We start from the raw sequence: 18,436 nt of genomic DNA, 5'->3' as shown, positions 1-18,436 counted from the left end.
GGTCGTTTTAACTCGTCGTTCTCCTCTTCCTTCCTGCAGATTTGCCCGTGAGAGGAAGATATGAAGTTAGCGGGCTCCCTGTGGACCCTATGGCTTCTCCTGGTGGTAAGCTCTCATCTTTTAATTCGCAGAATGCTGTCAAAAGGTCCTGTTTCTCATTTTGTCCATTATGTGTGCCGTAGTTGTTGGAGCACAGGATTCAATTTTCATTAACTGCTGTAGGCATGTAATGTGTTGTGGTCGAGTGGTTTTCTTTTATCAGCAAAAAATATCATGATTAATATTCACTCACACTTTCAAAGTAATTATAGTTTATAATTAGTTCAGCTTGTTCATTAAAAACTTGGATGGCCTAAAAGAGAGGAGGTATGATCAATGACATGATGTTTGTTCATGGGGGTTCACCACTTTCTAACTGATTTTTACTACTTTTACTTTAATACACATATTATATGCAGGACGTCTTCAATTTTACCTCTTTGTGTGGATATAGGCACAAATTGAAAAAGTAATACAATTGCCATTTGTTTTTTTTGTAGTTGGTGTAACTGTTGTGTATTTTGTACATATATATATACTTTAACCATTACGATTACACATTTTATTATTTGTACACAGTTTGTTATTTTATCAAAATGTCCCTTTAACTGAAAAGATTAGGCAAGCTAGCAGAAGTGCAACACATGCAACTCGTAAAATTCCCATAACACACGTAAATCAAGAGCTTAACTTCATGCAAAACCCTCGATTCCCTTGAAAATTCTGCATTAGAACATAATAATTATTCTCATAAATATATGTTCAATATTTATTTCCATGGATGTGTTTGGAAACATTGCAAGTAGGAATTTACAAGTATGTTGTTTTAATATATGAGCACAATGACATATTGGTCAACACATTCCTGACAAAAGGTCCCACACATATATTGAAGTATAAGAATATGTGTTCTTATCTACTGAATTTATTATAAAGGTGTTGGGGGTTGGAGTGGACGTTGGTGGTTTGTGCCCACCTAAAATGTAAAATCTTAATGCAGAACCTATGACGTTATTTTACTAGTTCAGCTCTGAGGATGGATCCATATTCACAGTGCGCTCTGGTGTTTGGAAAATTACATGATTCATGAATCATTGGTTAAAGGTTTTAGAATATATGTGAAAATCATGTCTTTTAAAATATGCCTAGTTGTCGGATGAAGGTGTTCTAGTTTATCAAATCCTGTTCGGAAATTTCCTTTCATGGATTTGCTGCTTTTAAAATTACACAAATCAACTTAATGACCGTCCTTTAACAAATGATATTTTAAACACATGGGCTCAAAATTGCCCAATGCTCAGAGCTAGACCCCATTCACTTATCATTGTTACCAACTGGTTACAAGGATGTCAGCATCAGTCCCCGTGGACACGTTCACTTCAGGATTCTTTTAAAGCCTTAACTTCAGAAATACTCTTTCTTGAGTTATGGTCCCTCGTTAAAAAAAAAATGGTCCCCTATTCTTCAATGTTAGAGAGAAATGGAAATTTGCCATTTCAGTTTCCTTTGCTGTTCAGCATCAGCCTAGACAGTGAGGTCCTGGATAGTTTCCTGTGCCAAATGCTGTGTGTCTGATGTCTCTTTGCTGTTCTGCTTCATGTTTCTGGACTGTTTTTTGCTGGAGTGCTAATGTCAAGTCGATTCAGGAGGATTAATGAGCTGTACTAAAGGAGGAGAGACGTTTTTTTTTCTTTTTTCTCATCCATCTGACGATACTGGTGGTGGCCTGGTGGTCGTATGTATGACGTCATTTACTTCAATGCTTGGAGTGACATCATATGTACGGCTGCTAAACTGCTACATGGGACAGCACTCTCAGTTTTTCTATTTCAAAGGTTTTGCCTTTTGCATGCTTTTGTCCAACAGGTAGGAATGATATTTTGGTATCATGAGTATTCCTTTCTACAAAGAGTCAAAGGTAGGAGGTTTTCATCTCAATTGTGATAAAGCACATGAAGACAATCTCCCAGGCACAGCACGAAAAAACCCTCAAATGATTCAGAACATGTGAGTGGATGAGCCTGGCGCTCTGAGAGGCTTAATTTTGAGCCAAAAATGTTTTGAGATAAGTCAAAGCAAAATGGGCTCTTTATCACTTCAGTGAGCATTATCAAGATCGGCATTTCTCACAGCGGGCTTCTTCAATTCTAAAGCTACCTCCAGGTACAGACAATAGATAAGATTCAGTTTGAGAAAAACTGATGCTTCGTTCTTTTGTGAGCTGCCGAACACACTTTAATGACTTACATGAATGGAAAGGGGCAAGGATTTCAGAGTGTAGTGAAATCCTCATCGAATCAGCTTTGAAGATGCTTCAGAAACTTTGCAAGCTCACTCTTCTATTTAGATGCTCATCCTTTGTAAGGTTGCATATCTTAATCAAAGCATCATAAAAACTTTTAAATATCACAAATTTGACTAAAATCTTCTCTCTTGATATTAATGCTTTATCTTACTTTTTAAAGTCCAGGGAATGTAGATCAGAGAAGCAACCACCACACACATTCTCACCTTCCGATCTACACTATACCCAAATGCAAATTAGTATTATGCATGATTTCTTCTGCCCTTTGCTCACTGCTAATGTCGTCTCTATAGCACAGGGCTGCAGCAGGGACTGAGCCAATCTCAGACCCATCACTTAGGCGTGGACAGAGCATGACAGAGGGACAGAGTCCGGCGGTGAGCCAGGGTCAATTCCAATGTCTTCAGCTGTCCAACAAAGACCACCAAGACAACAGAACCGGTGAGAAGTCATTACAAGGCTTCTTGAGGCCAAATCAATTGCATCTGGGAGAGCATCACAATCACAGGGTTGTAAGGTGGGAGATTGGGATCAAAATGCGGGTGTTGTTGTTAGAGATAATGGTGGTGGTGTTGTTGTTAGAGATAATGGTGGTGGTGGGGTTGCTGCACTGGTTCAAGGGCTTTTAGAGTAGAAACTTTGGGTTAACATCATTTTCATGGGCTGTAGGGAAACCATGTTACACTGACCCTCACTACAAACAACTGAAGACATACAAAATGTGTGTTGGAAACTATCCAGATTAGTCATTACACTTCTTTTTCTTTTTTGGCTCATTCCCCTCTGGAGGTACATTCTGTGGACGTATATGGGATGGTTTATTTTGCTGGGATGAGACACCAGCTGGGACATCTGTAACACAAAACTGTCCAGAACATCCTGACCGGGACCCGACTGGTAAGACAGTTTTGCACTTCTTACACTTCATCCACAAAACACAGCTGGCTGAAACGAGAATGCTGGGAATTCAGGTTTTCCAGTTTTCTGCACAACGTTTGAATTGGTCAGCAGGCAACACAATAAAATGAACCAGTCTTCTCTGTGTATGAGGGGGAAGTCATGATATAAAGGAAGAGCAGGGAGGTTATAGCTCATATTTTAGGAAATTCTATTTAATTTAACCATGTAATTACAAGACGCTTCACTTTTGGGCAGCATTCATGTCGTCTATCTTTATATACAGTGTTTAGTTCACAATAACTCCTCACTTCTTTTTATAAGCTATGCTAGCTGCCCTAGACATGACACTAACAGTCCATCAGTCTATCAGTTTAGTCCTGAATAAAATATCTCAACAACTATTGGCCGACTGTCATAAAATCTTGCTTTAACACTACCAGCAAATTTGGTGAAATATCTCAATATCCACCAGTTGGATTTGTTCCAGAAATAACTATAATACCTTCAAGCAATGCCTGGACTTTGCACTATAATTACATCAGGATTTTTATGTCCTATACTTTGGTTTAACGAAATACCTGCACAAGTAATGACATTTTAATCAGCCCCAGCTGTACGTTGCGTCTATTATATTTGTCAAATGTTGACATGTTTTAATTAGTCAAATTGACTGTGAAATTGATTTAAATTGAAATAAGTACTTACAGAAATATGTGCAGTTTACATGGTGAGGAAAGCCAGGCTCAATAATGTCTAGTTGCAGAGATCTGGAGACAAGAAATGTCTGATTTAGGCTATGCAGCATGATAGAGAGAAGGGAGGTGAGGGAGAGGACAGAGAGGCGAGTGAACAGAGTATGTAAGAAAGGAGAGAAGCAAAGAAAAGAGGGATTATACAAAAGATGGGGATGTCAAAGCCAGAGAGATGGATGAGGAGAGAGAATATGAATGAGAGAACAGAGGAGGTGTTTTTTAAGAGGAAGCTCATAAAGGATCTTCCCAAAATGCCTCTGACATTAAGAGTCCCCCTTATGGCTCCTCTTCTGAAAACTGATGCTGCTGATTCGAGGCTTTGGGGGAGACGTACGGTTGGAAATGATTGTTGAAAACTAGATGAGCTGTCAGAGAAGACTAGGCAGTCGTGCAATGGTCGGTGTTGTCAGGAACAATATGATCTCATTCTTTGCCCATTTGTGGATCTACAATACATGTGGTTTTAAGCCCAACTTTTTTAAAATTTGGCAGAAGAATACCCCAAAAATGTCCTGCTTGACATAACGTTTGAAGACGTGTGCCAAGTTAAATCAATCACAGTTGTTCTGTAATGTTCTGTAATGATTCAGGGTCAGACGTGTGGGTTTGGATGATGCCAACATAGAGTACTACTGCTTATAAACAAAGACAGAGCCAAAGAATACAGAGATTCTTTACGGGACATGAACCCCAATCAAAAACAATAAGTAATCTCATACAATAAAACGCAGCTTTCAGGAAAATCTTCTAATGGATTGTGCTGTTACTCTTTTACAGAAAAAGTGACCAAATATTGTGACAAATTGGGCAACTGGGTAAAAGAAACTGGTTCCACATGTCAGCCTGATTCAAAGGACAAATTACAGGTATTTGGACACTGACATTGATATTGGGATACTGGTTTCCCTTTGAACAAGACAAATCTAGCCTTCGTTTCTCTGTACGCTATTTTTACATTGAGTTTTTCTTCTCTGAAGGAAATCCCCCATTTTTTGAGGGGCGCTGCAGGAGAGTTGACAACCATTGAGGCCATTGAGGCCTACAAAGAAAAAAGCAGCGATGTTCAGAAAATGGTCTTTGAGAATGAAAAGAAATGCTTCGAGAAAATGGAGCGAGATCCTCCGTATGACAAATCAGGTACTAGCCCACTACGTCACTATGATCCACCAACAAACATATTTATATTTTATATCAACATGGGTTTTTATGTTGGACAATTTTATAACAAAGATACCTGTAAACATTTCTTTGTTTTTATTGCTGCAGGTCTGTTCTGCAGTCGTAACTGGGATGGCTGGCTATGCTGGGACGATACTGCAGCGGGAACCTACGCCTCCCAGAGCTGCCCAAATTATTTTACTGACTTAGATCCTGAAGGTGAGCAGGGTTAGCAGGAAGATCATTTTACCCTCTTGTGGCAAATTCCCCTTTAATCCTGTGCTGAGAGTATTTAAAGAGGTGGGATTTAATCTCATAATTATTCTCTACAGAAACGGTGATTAAATTCTGCAGAGAGGACGGGCAATGGTTTCACCACGCAGAGACCAAGAGGATTTGGACCAACTATACACTGTGTGCTACCACCCATGACAAAAGACAAAGGGTAATGCTTTGTTCATGTAATTTATTACCTCTTTTGTACTTATTGTAATTTACAAATCTTCCTTCATGTTTGGGACATGTTAATCAAAAGAAAAAACAACTGTTAACAGTTATAATATAATAGCAGGTATGGTAGGGTTTTCACTTTATCAGAAAATCTGAAAATACAAACTGCCACCAAATTCTAATGAACTAATTCAAATGTAAACCATTTCAAATAAAAAAATTAACAGCATTTAAAAACAGCAGAGTTAAAATGGTACATTATATAGAGATGTAACTTAACAGGCATTCAGTAGATCAGATCAGACACACGATGATTTTGATCCGTATTAACAAAAGGTACAAAATAGTTTAGGATACTAATGTGAACCAATTCAGTCTCAGCTGAAGAGTTTACTATGGTCACTTGCATAAGTTAATGTCTTTGACTGAGCTTGTGAGGGATCAATTTATTTTAAAATTATTTATCAATAATTTGACTTGGTTTGTTTTTCCACAGGAAGTGAAAATGCTTGAGAATCAATACAAATGCCTCCTCAAGATAAATCGAGATCCACCTTTGAACACTTCAGGTACTGATGCTGTCTCCACTGAGCCTTTTCTGTGCAACTCTTCTGATGTGATTCCTACAGTTCACTTTTGCACAAGCAAGAGGCCTGTCAACATTTGTAATACTTTTTCCTGGGTTTGCTGCTGCCGCTGCAGGTCTGTACTGTAGACGGAACTGGGATGGCTGGCTGTGCTGGGATGATACTCCAGCTGGAACCTACGCCTCCCAGAGCTGCCCTGATTATGTTTTTGCCTTGGGCCCCACAGGTAAGCAGTGACAGTGAGACTTGTTAAGCTCTCATGATAAAGGAATTATTAACAAAATCTAAAATGTATAGAATATAGATTTATAGAAATTGTAACTAAATATAGATTTATCACTTTTTACAGCCAAGGCAACTAAGTACTGTGGAGAGGACGGCCTGTGGTTTCGCGATCCAGAGACCAACAGCACATTGACTAACTATACACTGTGTGCTGTCAACACTAAGGAGAAGTTGAAGGTTATCTCTTGTTTACAATATATCTAATAATCAACTCATCTTAGCAGTACTGATGTCTTTTTCTGCAAGCTGAAGGCATGCGGCCCCCACCACTGTAAGAAAATGAAGAGTATGTGTGCAGCTTCCACTACTAAACCTCAGACCAAATATAGTGATAAGCATAGATTTCACAGGGTCGTACATGCACAGCTTAATATGATTTGCTGAGGAAATTTGTCGAATTATGTGCCATAATTGCGTGTCATACGTTTCACCCTATTGCTTCACTGCTCATTGCGTCATCCTGGCTGATAATGACTATGTATGTATGCGGCTGTGTGTGCGTGTCACTAAAATGAAGGTAGCTGCCCAGCTCTCCGGAGGCGCTGAGGATCAGCCCGCTGATGAAGCCACGGTCAGCCCCACAGTTAACCCCCAAGAACAGGAAATCGTGCGGAAGAAGATCCTCGACAGCCAGTACAAATGCTTTGAGAAAATGAATCGAGATGTACCTTATAACAAATCAGGTAGTGGTCAGATCTCAATGAACCAAAGCCTTGACTTTCTGTCATTGTGCTACTGCTCTTTGGACGTTTTAACTCTCCCTGTGACTTTGTTGTTTTAGGGATTCACTGCAGTCGTAACTGGGATGGCTGGCTTTGCTGGGGCGATACTCCGGCAGGAACGCACACGTCTCAAAACTGCCCCAATTATTTTGTGGATTTTGACCCGACAGGTGAGCAGGGAGACTCCGGAGTTGCTGTACTCGGGAAATCTCTCGTGATAAATTCCCCTCTGATCCTCTGTTTTTAAAGAAGTTGGAGCATAAAATATTAATCACTTTGAGGATGAATTATTAACCGAGTCTAATGGAACCAAATTATATGGACGAGGATCTGTATGGATTTCAGGAAATTCTTTGAGAATACATTACAGATATTTATTACTTAATTGTTACTTGCAGAAAGGGCCACTAAGTACTGTGGGGAGGAGGGTCAGTGGTTTCGCCACCCGGACACCAACAGGACCTGGTCCAACTACACTCTCTGCAACGAAAACACCAAGGCAAAATTGAAGGTAATCTATTTAAGATAAAGTAGTTTGCTATCATAGTTGTGATGCACGCTGGCCACAGTGAGATGGGTCAGCATCTTTTTGGTTTCCTAGAATCCCCTCGTATTTGCAGTATGGGAAAATGTGGAAACTGGAAATATAGCTCTGACGTAGTTGCACATAAATATTGTTCTAGACACCATTATTATCAGACCCCAACAGAAATAATTACACATAGAAAGTAGCTGGTGACTGCAGCTATGATTTGGATTTATAATGAACCAACTGAGTTTTAATCCGACAAGTAGCAAAGGCGGGTAAAAGAGTTCAACAGGCTTTGCATATTCTATGGTGCCACAAAAACAAGCCTCCTTTCCCTCGGTTTATTCTGTCATTATAAACACATGAAGACAGGTCCAGACAGTGTGTGAGTGTCTCAACATCAACACATATTAACGCCTTCTCATCACCAAACGCACCAGGCTGCTGTGCCAAGCTGCTAACAGTGTTTCCAGATGGAAACCAGACAAACCAAGACACCAGGGAGCTCAATTCAGTATTTTGCCAAAGGAGAATTTTCATTTTCTCACGACTTTTAAACAGTTTTTAGTTTAATATATTCTAAATGGTTCAATCAGTATTATCCATGCTTCACTACATGGTAATATGATCATGTTTCTTGCTTGTGAAGGTAGGTGCAAAACCACAAACTCTGCACCAGCCTAAATTGTACCAAAATTAGCAAAAAAGATATTTTGGGGGGATTTCCCTTTGCAACCCTTTCTTCTTTATGTTGATGTTATGAAGTCCCTATCCAGCTTGTCTCTTAAAAATCAAGTTTATATACTAAACAGTACCAAAAGTGGTTGTTTTTTTCCGCCTAGTAAATATCCATATACATAGTAATAACGCTACTCCACTCCTCCATCTGGAACAAGGACACTGGCCAATTGTAAATACCTGAGACTTGTGAACAAAACTTCTGCAAAGGATTACGAGAAATTTCCCCTAGCTATATCCAGTAGTCGAACCAGACAGATGGAACAGCTGTTCTGGCAAAACTGTGAGAAGGACAAAAAGTCAGTCAGACTATCAGAACTAAACCAGCGATCAGCTGCTGCATCAGTTGCCACAGAAACCTGATCTTTGCTGACGCAGCCTCCAGACCTCACGATACTTCAGAGAACAAAGCGTCTCAGCAGTAAGATTCAAAAGAGAAATAAAGCCAAATTATTTTTGTTGATGTGATGCCAACTTTTACTCTTATTAATATCTTTTACACGTTAGGAACAAAACATGAACTGAGGTATGAAAACATTGGTTTCATTTTTTAATATGTGGCTAGATAATATTACCACTTTCTGCCAGATTTCTTTGTTCATCATTTTATTTATGTTATGGTGGCATCGGTTTATATTGCTTAGTATGTACTAAATAAATATCAGAATTTCTCTAAGTAGTTAGTTTCATTCTTGAAGCTTAAAATGATTGCAATTGTTTATTTATCCATTCTTACATAACATTTTATCTACAATATTGAAAAAGAAAACAGGAGTAACACATTTTTAAAAGGTTTCCCTTGTTCATAGTAAAGTGATGCTTATGAAAGACTTTTACTTTATGTATTTACTCCATTTTCACGTACAAATAACTGGTTTAAATATGACAGTTAAATTGGAATATGGGGAATCAATACAGACTGATGTCTGATTATTTGTGTGGGTGATGCATTTTTTCTGTAGTGAAGTCGGCTCTAGCGGTATCATCATTTATCATGGATTACAGAAACTAGAAGTGATGCCAAAACAACTAATGTAAAAGCAGAGGCTGCAAAACCCAACCAAGATTTCTTATTCCCTGTTTGTTAAACTGAATAATGTCATAATTTTTTTGTCTTTTTTTTTCGCAGTCAGCGTACATTCTTTTTTACATGGCAATCGTGGGTCACGCTTTATCCACAGCGTCGCTGCTCATCTCTCTGGCCATCTTCTTCTACTTCAGGTAATGGACTAAGGATCTGTCCTCCATGTATATCACAGTGACAATACAATGGATGGTGCACATGGTTGTGAAAGTGATTATTCAGGATGGTTTAAATGGCTGATACTGTTCGTCACAGGGAAACGATCATTAAGTGATTCATCCAGGGCAGTTTTACACTGAAAGGCTCAATCATCTTCAGTATGAATAGCATTTATAAATTTATCACTGAAGACTGCAGTTGCAAATCACTCTCATACTCACTTTCACAAATTTATGCAAACTACACCTGAAAATAGCTCCTCGGCTTCTCCGAGTGTAATTTATACACAATCTTACTTTCACTAATTTCATGCCAACTTGGTTTCGTCGTATAGCACCATTTATTTCATGGATATTTAGGATTCACAACTGGTAAGCTGTGACGTCCGTTGAATGTGTTGGTGTGCTTTACTCTTATTAGAAAGGCGTGTACCTGATTGCATTGCTCATTAAGGATGTTCATACCAATGTACTCCCTAATCCCAGAAGGGGAAAGTGCACGATTGCAGAATTAATTAATTAATTACAGACTCTGCTGTTGAAATTCAATTAGATAAGAGTTCAAGGTAAAGTGGATAAAGGAAACACAGGTATCATATTGAGGTAATGTCCCTGGAATCTGGGAATGAAAAAGATAAGACTTCATTTCACTACAGCTATATATCTTTCTTAATGATACACTAAGGTTAAAAAAAACTGAAATGAAGCCTGAGGGGAAAAAATAACTATGTTCTGAAACAATATTTGGATGAGTTACTTTGTTGGCCTTGCGTTTGTAGAACACTGCAGTTGTAAAAATTGACGTGGTGACGGGTGCTGACCTCCTAAACGGAGCCGTTATCCAGAACAGATCTTGTACGAGACCCTCACTGTGCTGCGTGCGTTTAAACACACTCATAAATCCAGAGGCCATGTTCCGGGCAGGTGTATGATCACAAAAAACCCCATCACCCACTGAGAGACAAACGCTTAACAAAGCTACACAACCAGTTCAGTGGGACGTTCACAATTCATCAAGAAAAATTAAGATCTCAATAAATAAAGTGAAAAAGCTATTGGCAAATAACTCCTTTTTTTTTTTTTTTTCTTTTTAACTTTGAATATTTATAGTCAGGACACTTAAAATATTGGAGGCTTAATGTTTCTTACAAGATCCAGATGTGAGTCTTACAATGGTATGTGGTGGTGTACAGCTGAACTCTGTTATTTATGACTCTACATCAAAACTGTCATGATTCCCAGATAAAAATACTCCAGGATGCCGTTGAAAAACAGGAGCTGGTTGAACGGCCCATACGAAGCCGGTCAGAGCGGTGACAGTGTGAAAAATACTGCCAAGGCGTGGATTGACCTGTATTTTGACATCTCCTTTTCGATATACTCTTTATAGGCATTCAGCCGCTTCTACGTCTCCTGTTTTGTCCGGTTGAGGGTGAACGAGACAGTGGAAATGGGCAGTGTTGTTTTGTCTTTTTAGTCTTTAGAAAATAAAGCTCTCCTCCTCTTTTACGTGTGTCTCGGGGGGTTATGACTCAACAATGATAAAATTGGCCATGAGCAGTATAGGATATCATTTCTTAAACTGTACAGGTCATATTTATGAGAGGCTACATTCTGGGAAATATATTTGCTTCAAGTTTCATTCCGACTTGAAACTCCACAGTCCGTTTGATTTCTGCCCTGAAATTAAAACATGATTAAACACCGCCAACAGTAAAGCTACTGGAAATGAATGACTTCTAATAGTTGTTTTCACTTTGCCTGTCAAGCTTTTCATTGTGCTATTAATTCTGAGTGGCCAGCCAAGGTAATGAGGAAGCACCCGTGGGACCCATTATGCATTATTTAACAGCCCTTCTTTCATGTACAGTAGAGTACTTAGCAGCAGTCTATCTCATTGATCCCAGGGATTTCTTTTCCCACCAACCACAAATATCAGCGTGAGATTAAATGAGATTCTTTAATGTCTGGTATTTATTTGTCAGATGATTTAATTCCCAATGTGTTGATGTTGTTTTCTAATAATTATGACTGGCAGTGTTTCAAGATTAATGATGGCATCGGTCTCTACACAGGAGTCTGAGCTGCCAGAGGATCACCCTCCACAAGAACCTCTTCTGCTCCTATGTGCTCAATTCCGCCCTCACCATCATCTACCTTGTAGCGGTGGTCAACAATCCTGAAGTGGTGGGCAGAAACCCGGTGAGTCTGTACACACCGCAAGTGCTTTGAGCTAAATGCCAACATCAGTAGGCTAAAAAGCTTACAATGACAATGCTAGCATGCTGACAATGCAGTCTGGGTCTAAAATCTCCTTACCACCCATTCACTTCTACCTAGATTCTCAATTGTTCCCAAATTAGTGAGCAGCAAAATGAGATTTCAGACACTACCTAACTTATCATGTGTTTACCATATTCCAATTTGCAGTTAATTAAAAAAAAACGCCGCTGATGAGGTCAATCTTTTGCAGATATTTGGCCATGATTCAAAGAAATTAACAAATTCAAATTAAGACCTGATTATGCTGCTAAAAAAAAAAGTTATTGTTTCACTAAAGGCCTGACAATTTATTACTGAATGTTATAGTTGGAGCCCGACTGATTTATAAGTGCAGTTGCTGATGTGTCGATATGAAGACCTGTCAATAGTCTGTCCAACACAAATTGTGGATTAATAGTTATTTAGATGTTTACAATGATCAATACAATGTCTAAAAAGATGTTAACAATGCAGAAAGGATGTGCATTAATGTTTAAATTTTACATAGAATATATCTAAATTTTCTTTTAATTTGTGTTTTCTTTTGTTTCTACTTAAACGGTAAAATATCAAGCCTCAATTACATTACTTTGTTATAAGGTAATAACGAAGTCTTCGGAATCATTGGAGATTTATCAGTATTGGACATTTTTTTACTACCCTCATATCAGCATCGGCCCCTAAAAATCATTAGCAGTCGGCCTCTACTTAGAGTCCAATATTTGTTATGATAGTTCAGTCTGGACCAGTGATGGGCCGACCACTGACCAGCACTGGCATCCCTACAACCTTGTGTTAGTAAAAAACCCAGTTAGCAGAACACAGAGCGTGGAAGAGGATTAGTTCCACCGTCTTTAAATGAGATACAAATGCATTCACAATTTATGCAAAACCTAACAAGGATACAAGCACGAAAAAAGTTTGGTGAGCTTTTTAAAATCCATTTGATTTGTGAAGCCAAGCAATGCAAGGAATCTAAACTTAGATATAGTTGCTCTCTATTTTAAATATGTATAGGTCTGTAGACTTTTAAGTGTATGCTAATTAGTATTTCATCTCAGCGTGCTACATCGGGGCAGCGTTGCAGAGTCAACAGACTTTTTCTCTTTGCTCTCTCCCTTCTCTTCTGTTTTGGAGCCACATTGAAAGCCTTATGTGAATTTTTTGAAACCCAGAGGTCTGCTTAGGTAGACATGATAAATCTCTCTCGTAGGAATGCCCGGCTATCAGGACTGAGCATAAATTCATGTGTTGCTCTTCAAGAACCACTCCTTTTTGGAAATCAAAATAATGAAAGCCTGTTAACTCTGTGCTTTTCTGCTTCTTAAGAGTTGTTATTGCAGAGTTTTTCCAACTCCATAAAAGGACCATATATTTTCTGCTTTTATGTAGAACTGAATAAAATTGAGCACACGCGGGTTCTTAAAGTCCAAGTTAATACAAGATGTCAGAATATTTCCTGTTGGAAAAAAAATAACTGAAAACATTCAAATAAAAAAAAAAAAACGTCCTTTCTTTATTTAATTGTGTGAAAATTAGAGATGAATGAAAAAGCAGATAATCAAAGTGCGATACAAAAAACAAAACAAATACAGCAGATAGGATTGTGGTGTTGGCTCACATTTCACACAATCCTTTTAGCCTCAGTCTGCTCTGAGCCGGAGCGTCACTACAAACATCCAAGAGACAGCTGCGGTTTGGGTTTGCTTCTGTGTCCTGCTGCGTCTGGCACATCCCGACGGTCGTCTTTAGTCACATACCAACTCCCAACTTGTCCAAGAAGCAGATAGGAATGACATCCTTCATCATCAAAGTGAGGAAATATATATTTCGGCAGCGCAGTGGTGCAGTTGTTAGCGCTGTTGCCGCACAGCAGGAGAGTTCTGGGTTCAAATGCAGGTCCAGGCCTTTCTGTGTGGAGTTTGCCTGCTTTCCCTGTGTCTGCGTGGGTTTTTCATCTTGATAATCCAGCTTCCTCCCACAGTCCAAAGAGTCTTAATTGCCTGTATATGTAGGTGAGAGTGCGAATGGTTGTTTGTCTCTATATGGTTATTGATTTATATATGTCAGCTCTGATCAGATCAACAAGGCCCTGGGTTTAAAGAGGAAGCCTAGGAAAAACATCTCAAGCACCATTGGTTAGGATTCACGGGTGTCTGTTGGGGAAGCATGTTGAAATGTCATTGCCAAAGTGACACTTATGAGCCTGTTTGTCGCGCTGGTGATTTAGGAATGGCGGATTGCGGTGGAGATTTACTCTCCCAGTGAAAACAAGCTTTTTTCATTCTCTCTGGTTTGGTCTTACAAACTGTGGGTTTAGCCAGCCAGCACAGTGGAGGAGTGAATCCCCAAAGCTTATGTCAAACCAGGGGGGAGGCTGAAAACATGAGAAACATCTACATGATCTATAGCAGCTTGATTTGTAAACCAGAACATTGTCAGTAACTTTAGACAAACCTTGACTTGCTGCGAAGCAAAACAGGTCGGAATTGGTGAAAAGTAATTGAAGCCGACTCTGTCCTTGTCTGTTATAGTAGAGATTCCTCAACTGGAAAGAGAAAGGTAAGAAAGTGCGGGAGACACATGGCTAAAAGTTTAGACATGAATTACTTGAGCTAAGAAGACCCCCGAGAGCAGCAGTTAATAGTGATGCCAGCATATCTGAATTATACCGTCGCCGCATGTATGCTCTTTTAACACAGGATGTGAACCTGAAACCCCAGTGTGAATATTAAAAATATATATTCATACAACGGTTTCTAGTGTTTACAGTCTCTCCAAACATGTATTTTAGGGAAACGTTGAACTTTTAATTAATAGTCTTATTCAAGAGGGCTCATTGAGATGAAAATCTAATTATATATAAAGATTACAAGACAATTCAGTCACACAAAACCACCAGATGAAGGTATAATCACTGCAAATATCACAAGTATTACTGCATTAAAAATATCAGCAAATAGAAATTTAATGACCCCGAGAACCAGTGATTTAAGTTTGTGTTGCAAAACACCTCTTCTCCAGTTAAGAAGATATTTAAATGTTAGCCCATCATGTGATTTGCTGTCATGGTCCTACCTTTGAACAGGATTTTACATAACCTGCAAATACAGATAGTAAATGAAAACACAGGTATGCTGATGTTATTGATGACTATTCAACCACCTGTGGCTATCATGAGCATAAAATGAAGTGGTACTTTCGTTAACAGCATGGTGATCATGTCTGTTGATAGGATGCTGGATTCTATAATGTCTCTCCTGTTATTGAAGGAAAGACTAGCTCAACTTTTTAATAATGCTGTGCCATATTAATCAGACTTTCAAGCATAAATTAAACATTATCTATGTGTAGAGTAGATTGCAGGGGGTGCTAACATTGATCCTTCTGGGACATCCCTCCAACGTTTCGATATAGTTTTATACCAAGAGGAAAAACAGCCAGGAACATATGAATTAGACCGGCTGTGTGCCAAATCATCAAAACCAGTGGGAAGCATTGGAATCCAAGAAAGGAACATATTGGTTTTTTTTTTTAATGATACTATATAGAACAATCAAAATGTGCTTTGCAGTATGAATTTGATTTGTCTGAGAAGTTAGACTGAAAATAATCCTTATTGTTTTGCAGCAGTTTTCATGAAATTCTCGATGACTTGCTGCAAGCTCTCAGAACTGGGAAAAGCAAACAGCCCTCATCAGAGCTGACAGAACCCGCAGAGATGCCTGTCAAAAATGTTTCAAAAACACGTCTGCGTAACTAATATCCAAAGATATACAACAATGGTCCCTAAATCACCAACAGGGCCGACATCAAAATATGCCACTGACAAACTGCTACCTTTTATGGGAAAAGTTTTTCAGACTTTTTGGATAAGACTCCGGGGATAGTCAGGTTCATTGAAGCCATTGTTTGGCAGCTATCTGAGGAATTACAGCTCATGGAACACCCATAAGTGTCTTGGTAATGACAGCAGGCGTTGGTTAGATAAGATTGACAATAATAGTCTCCTTTAAGAAATTATAATAACGAGTCAATCAAAGCAACAGAAAACACAACGAGACGTGTTGATATGTTGCCGCACTCTGGTGGATTCATACACAGAAAATGGTATAGCACTGTACTAATATGCACTTTCAGAAAGTTGCCTTGTTTTTAACTTCTTTGTGAAAAGTAAGACCAACACAATCAAAAAGCATTTCAAATACAAAGCTTCATTTCCATCTCGGCTCACATCCAGAGGGGGTAAATGAGTAAACATCATCTCAGCCTTAGGAGCATTACACTGGCTCATGATTTAGTGAAATATCTGCTCGGCTCTGTTCTTGTCTCCTGCTGAGATGATGTCATGGTTACTTAAATCGCATCATCTTAATCGGAATCAATCAGTGTAAAAAAGTCAAAATTAAACAAAATAACCGTTTCTGTTTGGGCTGTCACTGCAGGTCGGCTGTAAGGTGTTACACTTCTTCCACATGTACATGCTGGGCTGCAATTACTTCTGGATGCTGTGTGAGGGCATCTACCTGCACACACTCATCGTGGTGGCTGTGTTTGCAGAGGAGCAGCATCTGCACTGGTACTACCTCCTGGGCTGGGGTGAGTCGTCTGTACTTGATCAAAACGCTGATTTCTTCTGTTTTCCTTTCCACATCCATGTTGGACTCAAATCACAGCTTGAAAACCGAGCGTTGCATTTCAACAAGAGGGGACACAATCCAGCTGCCACCATTTACTCATAACCACGCAGCGCTCGTACAGCTCGTCAACCCGGACGTGCTGACGGCTTTATTGTCCCTCCTGTCGCTTAGTGCGGCGCGTGTCCTGTTTTTCACCTTGCTCAGGACAGGAATAATGAGTGCAGGCTGTCAAACAAGCAGACGATGGAACTAAATGGATGCTCATCATTAAAAATGGGTGGATAACCTTCAGGACTCTGTCTGTGTGTGTGTGTGTGTGTGTGTGGATGGAGTGAAGCCAGTTTGTCAGGTCCATCTGTGGCCGATATGCTGAAAGGCCCCAGCAGCGTCTGCAAATGAACTGTACATGGATTCATGTGTTAGTATATAGTGTTTGGTTTGGTTTTCATTATAGGGTGTGGATTTCAAAATTGGCAGGCTTGCTTTAGGAAATTATTCAGTTTGTATAAATGAGGATGAGAAAGTTGCTCCACATCTGAGAATAATTGCAACAATATTCATCATTTGTCAGATGAGGAAGTTAAAGACCAACACTCTACTGACTAAGCTAACCACACTTTTACTGTTACATAAATGACAAATGAATTTCACAAAGTTCACTCAAGACCTCATATGGTTGCCGTCTCTTTCCTCCTGCCCAAGGCTTTCCACTAGTCCCTGCATCCATCCACGCCGTGGCAAGGAAAAAGTATTTTGATGACAAGTGAGTAATGTTCCAGAATTCTGCAAATAAACAGGAGACGTTTACACATGTGCTCGGCTGGATGTGGCAGTGAGTGAGAGCGTGCAGCAGAGCCGTTCATGTGCGTGTGTATTTTGGGAGGCCGACAGCACTGACAGACGTGTTTTTCCTTCTGTAGCTGTTGGATGAGTGTGGAAACCCATCTGCTCTACGCGGTCCATGGTCCTATAGTGGCAGCGCTTCTTGTAAGTCTGCTCATCCTCTGTCTCAGCATAATTTCTGCAATTTTGGTGAAAGATTTACTTCTTAGCCAGTTTTGTTTTTTATCTTTCAGGTGAACCTCTTCTTCTTACTAAATATCATAAGAGTGTTGGTGACAAAATTGAGAGACACGCACCGGGCAGAGTCCAACATGTACATGAAAGCGGTGAGAGCCACCCTGATCCTGGTGCCCCTGCTGGGAATACAGTTTGTCGTTTTCCCCTGGAGGCCAGAGAACCGGCTGGCGGGGGAGGTCTACGAGTACATCATGCACATACTCATGCATTACCAGGTGGGTACTTAGCTGCAGGCAGGCACAAAACTAATCAGGGTTTCCATGAAAGTGTCAGGTATGGGGCTCAGTTCGAAGGTAACTCTGCAACAAATAGAAGAATGTTGCTTTCGCTGCTGCCTCTCTGTGGGTTTCAAGCACTTTGCATGTCTTTGCCACACCAAATAAATATTAGAGGACCAGAACCCACAGTATGCAGGGGAAAAGAAATACATACATATTTTTCTCATTTGTTCATACCTTTCGGGCCCTGTCAAATGTGGGATTTAGCCATTTGGCACTGTTGAAACTTTCAAACCACGGGACCTTGTTCTCTGCCTCGTGATGGTTGTGATTGATTATTGTGACTCACTGCTGAATTTCGTTTTAAGGAACCAGTTAGTCACTCCATTAAGTTTATCTAACTACCATGTAAGCACCTTATTAAACAACAAGGCAAGCAGCCCATGAAATTTGCAGTCCACTCAGTTTATTCATTCATTAGAAAGAGATTACTTTGCTCCCTGATACTCTTCTGGTTTTTATTTATAAG

At 39.6% G+C, this 18,436-nt stretch overlaps 1 protein-coding gene and 1 long non-coding RNA gene across 2 annotated transcripts in view; one reads left to right on the top strand and one right to left on the bottom strand.

Moving 5' to 3' along the window:
- LOC124855026 overlaps window positions 1-18,436 on the bottom strand; it is a 72,089-nt gene that overhangs the window by 38,587 nt on the left and 15,066 nt on the right. The window lies entirely within an intron of this gene.
- The window catches only part of calcr (calcitonin receptor), a 55,758-nt gene that overhangs the window by 32,009 nt on the left and 5,313 nt on the right, over window positions 1-18,436 (top strand). Inside the window, exons 2-20 of the mRNA XM_035182999.2 lie at window positions 40-105; window positions 2,638-2,785; window positions 3,134-3,241; window positions 4,774-4,862; window positions 4,974-5,133; window positions 5,263-5,373; window positions 5,487-5,599; window positions 6,101-6,173; window positions 6,307-6,417; window positions 6,541-6,653; window positions 6,994-7,159; window positions 7,258-7,368; window positions 7,597-7,709; window positions 9,595-9,686; window positions 11,783-11,909; window positions 16,415-16,568; window positions 17,312-17,372; window positions 17,530-17,596; window positions 17,686-17,904. Coding sequence (XP_035038890.1) covers window positions 61-105; window positions 2,638-2,785; window positions 3,134-3,241; window positions 4,774-4,862; window positions 4,974-5,133; window positions 5,263-5,373; window positions 5,487-5,599; window positions 6,101-6,173; window positions 6,307-6,417; window positions 6,541-6,653; window positions 6,994-7,159; window positions 7,258-7,368; window positions 7,597-7,709; window positions 9,595-9,686; window positions 11,783-11,909; window positions 16,415-16,568; window positions 17,312-17,372; window positions 17,530-17,596; window positions 17,686-17,904 — 2,181 coding nt within the window. The 5' untranslated portion in view covers window positions 40-60. The remainder of the gene's footprint in view (window positions 1-39; window positions 106-2,637; window positions 2,786-3,133; window positions 3,242-4,773; window positions 4,863-4,973; window positions 5,134-5,262; window positions 5,374-5,486; window positions 5,600-6,100; window positions 6,174-6,306; window positions 6,418-6,540; window positions 6,654-6,993; window positions 7,160-7,257; window positions 7,369-7,596; window positions 7,710-9,594; window positions 9,687-11,782; window positions 11,910-16,414; window positions 16,569-17,311; window positions 17,373-17,529; window positions 17,597-17,685; window positions 17,905-18,436) is intronic.

The sequence above is a fragment of the Hippoglossus stenolepis genome, chromosome 17, assembly GCF_022539355.2.
Source record: "Hippoglossus stenolepis isolate QCI-W04-F060 chromosome 17, HSTE1.2, whole genome shotgun sequence".
Lineage (NCBI taxonomy): Eukaryota > Metazoa > Chordata > Actinopteri > Pleuronectiformes > Pleuronectidae > Hippoglossus > Hippoglossus stenolepis.
The sequence above is the reverse complement of the archived record's forward strand: the minus strand, read 5'-3'. Positions and strand labels throughout refer to the sequence as shown.